The sequence below is a fragment of the Dasypus novemcinctus genome, chromosome 6 (genome assembly GCF_030445035.2).
Source record: "Dasypus novemcinctus isolate mDasNov1 chromosome 6, mDasNov1.1.hap2, whole genome shotgun sequence".
NCBI classification, from domain to species: Eukaryota; Metazoa; Chordata; class Mammalia; order Cingulata; family Dasypodidae; genus Dasypus; species Dasypus novemcinctus.
In genome coordinates, this window is record NC_080678.1 from 136,188,103 (window position 1) to 136,202,836 (window position 14,734).

Below are 14,734 nucleotides of genomic sequence, written 5' to 3' on the forward strand. Positions count from 1 at the left end.
GCAGGTGAGTGCCCTGCTGCCTGAGCAAGCACCTGAGTGCCCCTGCTGCCTGAGCAGGCAGGTGAGTGCCCTGCTACGTGAACAGGCAGGTGAGCGCCCCTGCTATGGTTGCATCTCCCAAGACTGACTAAGGCTCAGGCTCCATCACCCCCTGGAGCCTAGAGGTGCCCTGGCCTCCTGCCCCACCCACCACGTGGTGCTCACGGGGAGGCTGTGCATGCTGGGCCAGGCTGCTCCAGTGCCCACGGCCTTTCTAGAGGTGACCAGAATCAAGTGTGCAGCAGGGCAGCAGGAGGACAGAGAGGAGTGCTCCTGGGCTAGGAAGGAGGGGACTTCGAGGGGCTGGAGGACCGTCCCGAGGGCTGCAGGGAGGAGGAGGAGAAGGGGGGGCAGAGAAGGAGCAGGCGGATCCCTGCCCAGGGAGCGCTCGAGGGAAAGACTGTGGGGACCATCCCACAAAGGGCTCTCGGCTTGGGGTGGCCTCAGCCTGCCTGGCCTGCCCCAGCCCTCCAGGGAGGGGCGGTGTCCCTGTGACAAAGGAGGAAACTGAGGCTCAGAGGCAGCTGTGCTGGCCACAGCCCCGCAGGCATCGGTCTGTGCCCCGCGGCTCTGAGCAGGGTCCCCACCTCTCCCAGGGGCTGAGGCTGAGCCCAAACCGCACCTTCCAGCACAGGTTATGTCTTTTTTAAAAATATTTAATTTTAAAGAAGCTTTATATTACATAAATGCTACATAAAAAATATATACATAAGGGATTCCCATAAACCTCACCATCTCCCCCTCCCACACTTTCCCACATCAATAACAACCTTCCTTAGTGTGGCACATGTGCTAAAATTGATGAACACGTATTGAGGCATTGCTACTAACCATGGACTCTAGTTTACATTACAGTTGACACTCTGTCCTGCACAGTTTCGTAGGTTATGGCAAAATCCATAATGCCCTGTACCCATCATTGCCCTGTCCTGGAGGACAACTCGAATGTCCTGAAATTCCCCTCATGTGACACCTCTTCTTCCCTCCCCCTCCCCTCAGACCCTCTGGTGGCCACTGCCTTTATATCAATGATAGAAGTTCTTCCATTGCTAGAATGTCTATAATAGAATAGTAATAAGTCTACTTTAGTCCAGTGTTCATTCCCCAGTCTTGAGGATTTGACGATGGTGATGCAGTTTCTGATTGAGAGGGGCCCTGTTTCCCAGGTGGTAGGTGGATGTTACTCTCTGGCTTGTAGTTGCAGACACTCTCTGCTCCTTGGGATGGGCGTTGTCCATCATCATCTCCTTGTCAGTTGTGCTGGATGAGTCCAATGAGCTGGAGAATAGGTGCTGCAACTCTGCTGAGATTCAGGACCCAATTGGCACATGGATGGACCAAAGATTTTAAGTCTCTGGAACATACATTTAATAAGTAGAGTGCTAATGATATTTCAAATAAAAGGGACAGAGGAGCCTTGTTTAGGGAAACTATTCAAGAGTCTAAGTCTGTTACACTGAGGAGCATAGATTCCAGAGTAAGGCCAGCTGATAGGGTGCCTATCTCCTGAGCTGCTCTGTGCTGCTTTTGGTGTTTGGGTGTCTCTAGCTCTTAGGAGCCCTGCTGTTTGAGGCATTGTTTACCATGGCAGTCAATGGGATCCTGCTGAGCCTGCTGAGATGCGCAGAAGTGTAACCTCTGGAATGACCTTCTGATTCACTTTGAAATCTCTTAGCCACAAAAACTCATTTGTATTGAATATTTCTCCCTTTTGGTCAAGGTCTTTGTCTGCATGTGTTGTTGGTTGTTGGTTGGTGTTGGTAATAATCCCTTGGTGCCAGGGGGGCTCATCCACAGGCATTATGTCCCATGCTGGGAAAACGATAGTGTGTTTATATGCTGAGTTTGGCTTTCAGAGAGGCCACATTTTGGCAACAAGGAAGCATTCAGGAGGTAACTCTTAGGCAATATATAATGTTAGGCTAAGTTTCAAATTCACAAGGACAGGTCTGTAAGTACGGTCATCAATATCGAGGGCCTGGCATCATGGTCTCTCCTCCTTCACTAGGCACTGCCCTTGTACTTGGGAGATTCTTGCCATGCTGTTAGAGAATGCAGCAGCCCTCCCCAGGATGGGAATCCAATATTCTTTTACTTACTGTGTGGGTCTTCAACCATCCAGACAGTGAACGCTTGAACATATTCATATGCCTTCGAGGCATGCCCCAGGTGGACCCCTTCCCACATTTCTGTAACCTACACCTTCTTTGAAAATAAAGTGGAAAAAATAAGACCCTGGGGGAATATACAGGAGAAATTATTACTGTACATACAAAACAACAGACCTTACAGTGATGAAAGACACAGTGTCTAAAAACTTTTTATATTATGTCAATTTTTGAAGTTTTTTTTTTTATTTTACTTGTTATTTTAAATACTAGTATTATTTCATTTTCTTATTAATCTTATTTGGCTATGTCTTTTTAACTTTCTAGTGTAAAAGGGAGCCGGACCCATGTAGGGTAAGTCCTAAGTGCGTCCTGACTTCCTGTGAGCTCATCTGCCATGCACCGAGCCTCCTGAGGCCCATGGAGGGGTCCGCTCCCACCCCAGGAGCTCCATTGCCTGTGCCAAGAGCCTGCAGAGCAGGAGGGGTGGGGGGGTGGAGGCTGCTAGGGAAGCCAGGCGTCCCCCTTCCCAGGCTCCCACCAAAGGGGCAGTGTGGGCAGCCTGTGGGGGGTCTGCCACGGACCCTCCTGAGACAAGTGGGGCACTTGAGCCCCTGCCGGCTGGCAGGATGGTACTTGCCCAGGACTCAGGGAAGCTTCTGGAAAAGGAGCCTCATGTTGCAAGGACCCAGCTCTGGGATCTGCCATGCCCTTTTCTTAATCACGGTCTCCTGGTGGGCAGAGGGGCCTGGCCAGGTCAGCCCTTGGGGCCTGCAGGGCTGAGGGTGGGCAAGGGAGCTTATCTGGCACAGAGCTGCGAGGGACGCCCACCTGGGGGAGCCCAGGGCCGGGTTCAGGGCAGCAGCCATGGGGCCAGGTGGGCCTGGGGTGGTCGCGCTTTCAAAGCTGGAGCCCGGTGGCTGAGGGGCATCCCCTGCCCATGCGCGGACCCCTGGCTGGCCCAGCACGTGGTGTCTTCATTTGCCAGGGCAGCTCTGACAAATGCCATGCACCAGGTGGCTTGAACCCGGAGGTCACTGCCTCTGGTCTGGAGGCCAGAAGTCCAGCTTTCTCCCGGATCTGCAGGGTTCCAGTGCCAGCCACTGCAGGCCTCGGGGTCCTTGGCTGGCCTCTTGCCTCGGCTACACGGCGCCATCCTTGGTCCCCTCCATCCTCTGCTTTCAGGCTCCTCCCGAGTCACGTTTCCTCCTTCATGAGGCTCCTGGAGTGTACAGAGCCCCCGCTTCTCTTTGGCCACCCATCCAATAGTGACGTCCTGGGCACGTCCTGTTACAGACGGCTCCCCCCAGAGAGCACGGCTTAAGGCGTGAACCCCTCTCTTCTGGGGCCCTCAATCCAAGCCCCACACAGGGCACAGCCTCAAGGCGAGGCTCTGCCAATGGGGGCGTCAGACGAGCGAGGGGACAGGGAAGCTTTGCAGCACTTTGGGGACGAGCCAGATGCCGTCTTGTTTGCCCCAGAGGATGCTCCCTGGAGGCGCGGGCTGTGGATGAAATCCGGGGTCCCTCACTCGATTGTTCCTTATTCACCCCACAAACATCGGCTGAGTGGCAGCACCAGCCCCCCTGGTTGTGCCCCCCTGGAGCAGGCGCTTTCTCTTCCTACAGACAGTGTGCTGCAGTCCGCCATGCCCCATGATGATTACCCGCTGCTGTGACTGCCCGGACACTGGGCATCTGAGGCAAATGGAGGTGAGGAGGGCTGGGGCAGGGGAGAGGGCGATGGTTCAGGTGCAGAGGCCCTGCTGGAAGGCTCCACCTGGGGGAGTCCAGGGTCCAGGGCACTTTACTTCCTCCCTGGGTGCCAGGGGGTCAGTGTCCCAGGCACTCCAAGTCGACCGAGCCCAGCTGCCCCTGCCCCACCTGGTTGCTGGGTGCTGGCAGGCAGCCCACATCAGGCAGGTAACCGGTTGCCACCCAGGTTTCCTCAGGTCAGGTGTGGCTCAGGTTTCAAACCCCAGCCAGCGGTGGAGGGAGAAAAACAGCCTGAGCCACAAAGAGGGGTGAATGAGTCACGTGCTGAGCAGCCGCTGTTAGCGCCTTCTCAATTCTCTGGAGACACCGCAGCTGTGCCCAGCCCAGCAGCAGCCTTTTTGGCAGAATGAGGACAAGAGCTGCTGGCTTCATGGCTGGTGACACGGGGTGCAGGGCTGCAGGGAGGAGGAGCCCCAAGACCCCATCCTTGAGTGACCAGTGCTGGGCCTTGAGTCCTGGGAGCCCAAGTCTCAGCCCTTCACCCCTCCCTGGACATGCTGCTGCCCACCTGGTCGGGAGAGCCCTGCCCAGCCGAGGGTCCTGGGGTGAAAGGGCCACCTGGAGGACAAGAGCCCCAACCTCCTGCTGGCTGGGCCCCTCCATCCTGCTCTTGCATCTGCTCCGTGCTCCTCTGCAGCCCTGGAAAGCACTGGAACAGCCAGCCCTGCCCTTGTCCTGACACAGTGACTTGTTCGGCCTGCTTGGCCCAGACCTGCCCCACCCTGTGGCTCAGGCCAGCCAGGTGCTGCCCTCCACTGGCCCAGGGCTCCTTCTGGACTGTTCTCTGCCCTTCCCACCCCCATATCAGGAACCTGCCCCCGAGCTGGGCACGGGACCTCCCACCTGGCCCCTGCCTGCCCCCTCCTCCTCCACCCCAGCTCAGGCCTCCCTGCAGACTGTGGGCTCCTGCCCAGCTCCCCGCACCCCCCAACTGCCCCCTCAGGGACCTCTCCTGGCTCCTGGTGTAGCCTACCCGACCTGGGAACTTGTCCCCTAAACGAGCCACTGACCCCCCATGCCAAAAGGGTGTCTTGTTCCAGATTCTGACACTTAGCACAGCGACCACCATCCCAGCAGGCACGCAGGCCACCAGGCTCCGCTCCCGAGCTCATGCGGGTTCTTGGGGCTCAGCGGGGGTGCCTGACCCTCTCTGGACGTGTCGCTCAGCTGTGCCGCATCCTCATGCCACGTCTCCTTTGCAGGGCAAGCTGAACCTCCTGTGTGCCCTGTTGAGTCGGCGCTGCTCCCCAGTGCGCCTGGTGCGGCCCCCGTTCCAGTGCATGGTGAGCAGGCGCGGTGCTGCACCCGCGGCGGGCCCACGCCCCAGTGCTTTTCCTCGTGACGCCTGCCCACAGGCAGGGGCCCAGCCCTGGGAAACGGCCTCAGGAGCACGCAGGCCCCAGGGGCCGGCCGTGGCTGCCCACACGCTCCTTCCCTGTGGTCTTGGATGAGAGGGGACTGTCCAGGCTGGAGGCTGAAGGGCCACGGCCAGAGTCAAGGGCAAGGGGCTGCAGAGCAGGGCCGACCGCTGGCTCCAGTACTGCTGGCCCATGAGCCACCTGGGCCTGCAGCCCTGGGGGTCAGCTGGCTGGCTTTATGCCTCCCAGGAAGTGGCCTCCCACGTGGGGGCCTCTGGGTGCAGCCCCCACGGGCTCTTCCAGGTAGCCACGGTCCCCTGGTGTGGGCTCCCCGGCACAGGGGGTAAACGGCAGCGCTGCGTGTGCACCTGGAACCAGGGCGGTGCTGTGCCCGTGGTGGACCTCCTGGGCAGCTGCCCTCAGGGGGCCCTACAGTCCTCCCCTCCAGCCCCTCCTCCAGCTCAAGCCTTGGCGCTGTGGTTATGTGCAGTTGTAAAGACCGGGAAGCAGGAGCACAGACAGGCTCGTGCCTTGCCCCACCTCACACAGCCTCTGCGGGGCTGGGATGGACAGGGACCCAGCAGCCTGGCTCTGGAGTCCAGCGCCCTCCTCGCCCTGCACTGCCTGTGCTCGGGTCAGCACTTGGGATCTCGTGTGGTCATCCTACATCACCTGGCAGCTGTGCCCACGTGGCTGCAGGCCCCCTGACCCAGACTGCTGTCCACCCTGCACGGCCTCCCCCGTCACGCTTTGTGCAAGTGGGGCAGGGGCCCTGGAGGCGCCCAGCCCTTGACCGCCATGTCTGTGGCTCCGGTGGTGCTCCAGGACTGCTCTGGGCTGGGGCACAGGCTCACTCTGGGCACGGGCCGAGGCCCTGAAGGTCACTCACCTGGCGTCCTCACCTGGGCGCAGGGAGGCAGCCGCCCACCCCTGGCCAGCCCTCACTCCTGGCCTGGCCATCTCCTCTGTACCTCCCAGGTGTGGAGACAGAGGCTCCGCCTCAGCGAAGGGCTGGGTGCTGCAGGGGGCAGTTCCTCTCCCCGCAGAGCCCCTGGCTGGCCTGCATCTGGCCATCAGGTGGACCCTGGGAACACCTGGAAAGCACGTTTCTGTAGTGGACTGGGCTGTACGTGCAAGGCTCTCGCGGGCACTGGTGTCTTGATTTCCACACCATGTTCCAGCAGACTCCTTCTCCATGGGAATCCACCTGTGTTTGTGGGCCTTGGTTGGAGCGTGTTGGGGTGGGTCTGAGACTGCATGGGTGCCCAACGGGCATCTGAGTCTTGTTCTTCTCATCCTGCCCGTGATGGAGCTGGACCAAAGGGGGCACAGATGTAGGGCTGGGGAAATCCTAACGTGACAGTGTCCTTCCACCAGCAATCTTTAGAAACGTCTCTGCTTGTGCCTCTGGACTGTGATGGCACCTGGCTCCCCTCCCTCCCACTTTCCCAGGAGATCCAGAAACAGGGTCCAAGCCCTAGAGCCCTGGACGCTGAGGCTCCCTATCAGCTCTACCGGTCCCTTCAGGAAAGGTCCTGAGCTGCGCAGTAGTGAGCTGAGGAGACGTAATGGTAGTTGGCTTCACGTGGCAATCGCTGATGGCCAGAGAGGAAGGAGAGCTGCCCCTCCCAACCTCACATCCCTTCACCCCCTCATGCCCATGCTATGGACTCAGGATCCCTGCAGCCCCCAGAGGGCTCCTCTCCTGGGTGGAGGTGTCCAGGCGCTTACATCTGCCCCTCTATCAGCACCTGTTTAGATCATTCCAGGGTGCCCCTGCAGCCCCAGGATGGGCATGATTGGGGAAAGAGACTGCAAGTGTCCCATAGACCATGCCCTGAAGGAAAGCAGAGGGACCTGCAGCCCTTGGGGAGCACCAGCCCCAGAATCAGTTGCTCGTGTTCTAGAATAAATGAGCAGAAATAAAGGAGTGAGAAACAAAGATAAATATTCCATTCTATGCCCAACAGCGACAAAACCCAAAGTTCCTGTAAATAAGTAGAACTCGATGGATGTTATCCCAGGGTGGCATGCTCTGGGTGAAGGGAGAGGCAGCGAGTCTAGAGAGAGTGGGAAATCAACATGATCTTCATCAACCCAGTGGTCAAGGTGCTCGTGATGATACTTAGTGTTGGTGCAGAGAGAGGGTGGGGGACGGACACCTGCCTGCCCTGCAGGCATCAGTGTGGACAGGATCAGCTTTCTGAAGCACTTATCATCCTATGCCTGGGCCTGTAGATGCAGCACTCTCTGTGGATGGAGGGATAGATGGATGAATGGGAGGATGGATGGATGGTTTGATGGGTGGATGGGAAGGTGGAAGAGTGGGTGGATGGATGGATGGGAGGATGGATAATGGATGGATGGGTGGGTAGATGGAGGTGTGATGGGTGGATGAATGAGCATTTATGGTTGGACAAGGGCCTGCAATGTTACTTTTGGTTATTTCTCTGACACCAAGAGGCATGTTTGGATCTGGCATGTATGAAGGCACAGAAAACCTCTTTGGGGGACAATTGTGGAAGGATGGAAGGGGTCCCTGTAACATTTCCAGGGGTGACCATAGGAAGAACTTTGTTTAACCAGTTACTACTTGTGTAAACTTGGCCTAGTTTCTTAACCTCTCAAAGCCTCACTTTTCTCATCTGAAAAACAGGGAAAAATAATAAAACTCCCTTGTGCTGCAAAATACAAAGGCCACACACCAACCAGACCCAGGCAGGGGCCCCTCCCCAGCCCAAGAGTCGCAGTCCCCAGGCCAGATGAGTAGAGGGTCTTGTGGCTCAGGGTCAGTGCTGGGAGAGAAGTGCTGTGATTGCAGGTAGGATTGGGAAGTCCCAGGAGGCACAGGCATTTTATTTTATTTTTTTCATTGATTGAAATACATCACTCATACATAAACATACATAAACAATAAATGTATAATAGTTGTGAACTTACAAAACAAGCATATATGACATCAAACAAACATATATAACATCTCGCCCTACCACCAATAACTTGCATTGTTTTTAAACCTTTTCAACTAATGATTAAAGAGCATTGTCAAAATATTACTATTAAGCAAAGTATTTTTCCCCTAACCCATCTGATTATTATCTTTATATCATTTATATATGAACATACATAAACAATTAAGTGTATAGTAAGAGTTGTGAACTTACAAAGCAAACGTGCATGACATCATACAGGGGTCCCATACATCAGCCCTCCACCAACACCTTGCATTGTTATGAGATGTTTGTTACAAACTATGAAAGAACACTGTCAAAATCTCACTACCAATTATAGTTACTATCTTACACTTGGTGTGTTTTTCTCCCAACCCACCCTATTATTATTTTTTAAATGTATTTTTTATGACAGAAGTTGTAAACCTATAACACAATCATGCACATGTCAGAATTCCCAAACAAAGAACCCCTCCATCAATACACCACAATGTGGTGTGTCATTTGCAACAGATAAAATAATATCATCTGATTACTGCCATGTCCATACTGTACATTTGGCTCACATTTTCCATACTGCCTCAGAATCAACACAGTACATCTTTTGCATTGATGCAAGAATATCGTATTGTTACTACTAACCACAGTCCATAGGTCACTCCAGCCATACCTTTCCCATGCTTCTCCACATTCCCATCGCCCTGCAGTAGTGATATACATTTGTTCTAGCTAACAAAGGACACTCTTGAATCTGTACCATCAACAGCAGTTCTCATCCACCTCTTGGTTTACTGTGCTACCCAGTTCCTAGATTATTCTCAAGCATTCTGTCAGTGGCATTTACAAAACTAGACTACCATTTTCAGTCACATCCCCATTTATAAACTAGCTGTTACTCACTGTGTGTTACCATCCACTCTATACATTTCCATGATTTTACAGTAAAGCTAATTAAAACTTCTACATACATTAAACATCAGTAGTCCACTCAGTTCTTCTCTTATCTCCTTTAAGAATCCACCACCTACCACCAGGTCTTGTGCTACATTCAGCTCACAATAGGTTGGCTTGAAGGGAAGGCAACACAGAAGTAAAGGTAGAGACACAAGAGGGGAGAGAAACCTGAGACCAGGGGACTCACGGCTTCTGGAATGAGAGCCTCAACCCTGGTTTTCCCATTGCATTTATTGGGAAACTACCAAGCAGTTGTTTGCTATCTGAACTACAACATCATTTACAAAAACAGGAAACAACTGCAACATCTAACAACAGCTACATTTAACAGGTGTAACATTTACAGTAACAAACAGGTAAACCAGTTTTCCACAACAGTCTTGAAGATATTTTCCAATAATTTCTTCCAGAAGTTTCATGGTTCTTGCTTTTAGTTTTAGTTTCTTGATCCATTTTGAGTATGTGTCTTGGAGTTGGTCTATTTGGATTTTTTCAGATGGGAGTTTGTTGTGCTTCTTGGACAGGGATATCTATGTCCTTCAATAGGGTTGGGAAATTTTCTACCATTACTTCTTTAAATATTCCTTCTGAATCTCTGGACTGACCATGTGATAGCCAGGCCCAACAGACTTGCAAGTCCTATACTCTGGTTTATTGGACTTACCCCACTCAGTGAACATGGAGGTGAAAAAGGTCAGCCACCACACCAGGGAACCAAGAGTGCCTACAGCTGAAAGCAAGAGGATTGCATCCAGCATCCATGTGGAATCTAAGCCCCCTCTTGATATAGATGTGGAGTGGACACAACCATTCTAAGGTCCAGAGGATGGAGGAATAGAGTATGAATTAGAGTGGACTTACTGATATTCTATTCATGAACTATTGTGATTAGTAGTAATCGAAGAAAATGTGGCATTGGTGTGGAGAAAGTGGCCATGGTGGCTGCTGGGGGTAGGGAGTGGAAGGAAGAGATGTGATGTGGGGGCGTTTTTGTGACTTAGAGTTGTCCTGGGTGGTGCTGCAGGAACAGTTACCAGACATTGTATGTCCTCCCATGGCCCACTGGGTGGACTGTGGGAGAGTGTGGGCTATGGTGTGGACCATTGACCATGAGGTGCAGTGGTGCTCAGAGATGTATTCACCAAATGCAATGAATGACGGAGGGGGTTGTGGTTATGGGGGGGGGGAGGAGTGGGGTGAGGGGGGGGAGGGGTATATGGGGGCCTCATATTTTTTTAATGTAACATTAAAAAAACAAATAAAGACCAAAAAAAGTAAAAAAAAATATTCCTTCTGCCCCTTTTCCCTTCTCTTCTCCTGCTGGGACACCCAGGACACGTATGTTTGCATGCCTTTTGCTGTCATTTAGTTCCCTGAGACCTTGTTCAATTTTTCCATTCTTTTCTTCATCTCCTCTTTTGTATGTTCACTTTCAGAGGCCATTTCTTCAAGCTCACCAATCCTTTCTTTTGCCTCCTCAAATCTGCTATTATATGATTCCAATCTTTTTTAAATTTCATTGATGGCGCCTTTCATTCCCATAAGGTCTGCTAATTTTCTATGTATGCTTTCAAATCCTTCTTTGTACTCATCTTAATATCCTTAATCTCTTTAGCCATCTCATTGAATTTATTAAGATTTGTTTGAACATCTATGATTAGTTGTCTCAACTCCTTTATGTCATCTGGAGGCTTATCTTGTTCCTTTACCTGGGACATAGCTTCCTGTTTCTTGGTGTGGATTGTAATTTTTTTGTCGGTGTCTTTGCATCTAGCTTACTAGGGTATTTTTTCTGGGTGCAGTTTTTCTCTCTAGTTTAGGGCTTCCTGCCCTTTCTCCCTTGCTGGTTATCCAGTAGGAGCCAAGCATGTAGTTGGTCCTGTAAGCTGTGGAGGCTCAAGCTGCCCTCATTGCACCAGGGACCAATGAAGCTTCTTCCAACTTTCTCCTTTGCCAGGGACAGGGACAGAGTCATAGCTGTGTGGAATAATCCATGTGCAGGCCTAGACTGTAGTTGCCCAGAGAGACTGATGGAGCTTCACATCCCTTTCTCCCCTACCTGGGGCAAGGATGGAACTGCAGGTGTGGGCAGCAATCTCTGCAGTGCAGGTCTAAGATGACTGCAGTTCCCCTGGTAGTCTTCTGATTTTCAGTCTATGCCAGCCAGAGTTCCCTGCTGTTGCCTGTCTAGGCTGGTGCAGGGCTCCTCAGCCTCCTCCCTGCCAGAGGTGGGGCTGAAGCCTAGGTGGGCTGCAGGCTGATCTTTGTGAAAGAAACTGTCAGCCCAGCTTCCCCTCAGGCTGGGGGTGGAGTCAAAATGGTGGCTACTGGCCTCTTTCTGACTTGGGCTGGTTCTCACCCCAGCTGTTCCCAGGGTTATCTCTTAGCCAGCCAACTCTCCCAATCAGTAGCTGAAATTGGCAGTCAACCGTCTCCTCCTCCCCTGTCTCTGGGAAATGAAGCCTCCAATTCCCATCACAGAACAGCTCCTGGGGTGTCTTGCACCACCAGAGTAGGATCATCACCTGTGTCCATGGTTTGGCCAGTAATTTCCCAGAGAGGCTGGCACAGGTCCCTGCAGCTTCCTCCCTGCTGGAGTTGGCACTGGGGCCGAGGCTGGAGCTACAATCTGACCTGGAGGGAAAGAAGCCAGTTCCCACCAGCACTGGGATCCTCAGTCCGCCCCGCTTCCCCTCATGCCAGGTGCGGAGTTAAGATGGTGGCTCCTGGCCTCTTTCTGACCTGGACAGGCTCAAACCTTAGCTGTTCTCAGCATCATACTGTAGCTGACTGAGTTTACCCATCAGTAACTGAAGTTGGTGCCCACCCATCTCTTCCTCCCCCATTTTGGGCAAGTGGAGCTTTCAATTCCAGCCGCGGAACAGCTCCCGAGGCGGCTTGTGCCTCCAGTGGAGGATGGGCACTGGCCTCCAGGGTGTGGAGCCTGTACTTACGAGTCTTCTCTGCAGACGGGCAGTCTCCTCCTTCCACTCCTTCAAGGATGTGGCAGGATGCCCTTCTGGTCTCCTGGAGCCCCCAAACAGGATCTTCAGCTAGCTCCAGAGAGCTCTGGGTGTTTGCTAACTATCCTGTAGCAGGAGCCGACTCTAGGAGCTCCTTACTCTGCTGTCATCTTGCTGGTTCCCCAGGCGCAGTCATTTTTGATGGAAATGAGACTTTGTGGAGGAGGTAAAATTTGGGTTATCTTTTAAAAGATGAGTAGATGAGAAAAAAAAGGGCATTCCAAAGAGAAGAAGAGTGTATATAAAAGCTTAGAGATGGGGAGAGCTTAGTGAATGTAAGATTTGGCCACATTCTGAGCCCCCTGAGCAGGCTACCCTGGTCCCTGACACGGTGGGATTGCTGCAGGTCAGCACAGGCACCATGGGGCCAATGAGTGACCCCAGCCAGGGGACAGCAGGTCTCTGACCCAGGAGGCGTCCACCCAGCAGCAGCGTGTCTGCGTGCTGGAAGGTTCTCCGAGCACTCCCGGGCAGCTCGTGGCCCCCAAATCCAATACCCACTGTGTCCCGGGTTGGGGGCCAGGCCCCGTGTCTTGCGGAGGAAAGCCCTGAGCTTCCTGAGGTGCCGGGCCCCTCCTCAACCCCAGCTGCGTGGGGCTTGCTTCCACCTGCCTCCTGTGTCCTCCACCGTCCCTCGTGCATGAGGCCCTGAGGTGACCCCACCACACAGGACAGGCCCTGGTGTGTGCTTGGGGTGTGGGGAGAGACGCATGAAGTCAGCAGGGCCCGGGGACCTCACGTGGTTCCAGTGGCCATTCCTGTGTGGCTTGGAGGCTGTGACATGACCGTTTCCTGGGGCCCCTGCTTGGCTGTCCTGGGTGGTGTCTTAGCTTCCTCCAGCTGCCGTGGAAGTTTCCTGAGCTCCATGGCTTCGGGTGCGCACACTGGCCCGTCCTCCATCCACAGGCTGGAGGGGGTCTCCAGGCCCCTTGGCCTCACCTGGTGATGTGCACAGCTCTGCAGGCCCCTCGAGGACCTGGGCGCCCTGGGCTCGCTTTCCAGCAGCCGGGGGGCCACATGCCTGAGAGCAGGGCTGTCTTGACATCAGGCGCCTGGTCTGGAGCGGGGCACGGGCAGGCCCTCGTGGAAGGCCAGGCAGACACGGGTACACAGGCGAGCTGGAGGACCGCGGCCCCGGGCCTGAGCCGAGGGGGGTGGGCGAGCACCCGCCGGGGCCCTGCTGGGCCTGTCCTGCTGAGGCTGGCCTCTGGGGCACCGGGGGTGCTGGGCTCTAAAGGCAGACACCAGGGTCTTGGGGTGCTGCCCGCTGGAGGCAAGCAGGGGTCCCAGAAGGCCGGGGGTCTCCCTTCTCCCAGGGGGCTGCCCGAAGGTGCGGGGAAACCCGTCCTCACTGGAGTGAGGGAGGGGCCAATGTGCTCTGGTCGCTTGCGGGGGCCTTGAGTGGAGGGTGGGGGTCCTCGGCAAGCCCGGGAGGGAGGGGCAGGGAGGACAGCAGCGCCGGGGCGGCGAGTGCCGCAGACAGACGCAGGGTCTGCACGGGCTTCCTCGCACAGTGGGTGGGGCAGACCCTCTGCCTTCAGGGGCCCCCTGCATCCCCCAGCCTCACGTCCCGCAGTGGCCCAGGGCCCTGGGGAGGGATCCTCCTTCAGCAGACACTCACCAGGGCCCAAACCAGGCAATGCTGTGGCCCCAGGGGGAGTCAATGCTGTGGCCCCAGGGAGTCGGGCCACAGGGAGAGGCCAAGGTCAGAGGTCAGGCCTGGGGAGGGTGGGGGGACCCCTGCAGAGGAGGTGACAACCAAACCTTGTCACCAAGTGGAGTGGAGGCTGGAGGCCAGCACCCAGGGAAAGGTCCACTGATGGGTGCAGGTGTCCTGAGCCCAGCCCACCATGCCAAGGGAACTGCAGCCTCCGCTCCCAAGTCGGATGACCTTCCTGTGACCTTCTCTCTCTTCTCTGCCCTACAGGGGAGGTGCCTCACCTTTGCCCCAGTGAGAGCCCCATGCATGCCGGTGGTCTGCAACCCAACCCTGTGCGCCCCACCCTGCCGCGAGGGGGTCCCTGTTGCGGCGTGCCCGCAGTACTGCCGTCCCCCCACTGCATACCCCCATCCCTGCTCCCGGGCTCTGGCTGCCTGCCCTCCACGAGCCCTGCCTGCAAAGCCTCATCGCTAAAGCATCAAAGGGCCAGGATTGTTGACTTGATGAGATGGACACATAGTTTTGGTTTTACAATCAAAAAGATGTTGGCATTTGTTGCTGATGATTAAAAGAGTTTATTAGATGGTGAGTTTCTGTCCTCTCCGAAATGCATATATGCTCCACCTGCTAGAATAACGCATCCTGGGGCCCCGTGGGGGATGGACATGGATTGTGCCTCTCACAGCACCTCGTCTTCATCCATCCGCCAAACTCTGCTCCATGAAAAAGCCCAAAGAGCCTGTTTCATGTGAATCCAGTCCTAACTTCATGCAAAGAGAAGCCTTTGAATTTCTCCTCTCCTTTCTCCATGTCCCTGGTCTCCCACTTTGGAGTCCCACATTCTGAACGTGTCATAGAAGGTGGTG

The 14,734-nt window shown here is 54.7% G+C and overlaps 1 protein-coding gene across 1 annotated transcript in view; it reads left to right on the forward strand.

Moving 5' to 3' along the window:
• LOC131279044 (anthrax toxin receptor-like) overlaps positions 1–14,457 on the forward strand; it is a 44,885-nt gene extending 30,428 nt beyond the window's left edge. Inside the window, exons 8-11 of the mRNA XM_058299649.1 lie at positions 2,475–2,501; positions 3,776–3,859; positions 5,125–5,205; positions 14,136–14,457. Coding sequence (XP_058155632.1) covers positions 2,475–2,501; positions 3,776–3,859; positions 5,125–5,205; positions 14,136–14,342 — 399 coding nt within the window. The 3' untranslated portion in view covers positions 14,343–14,457. The remainder of the gene's footprint in view (positions 1–2,474; positions 2,502–3,775; positions 3,860–5,124; positions 5,206–14,135) is intronic.
• The last annotated feature ends 277 nt before the right edge of the window (positions 14,458–14,734 follow it).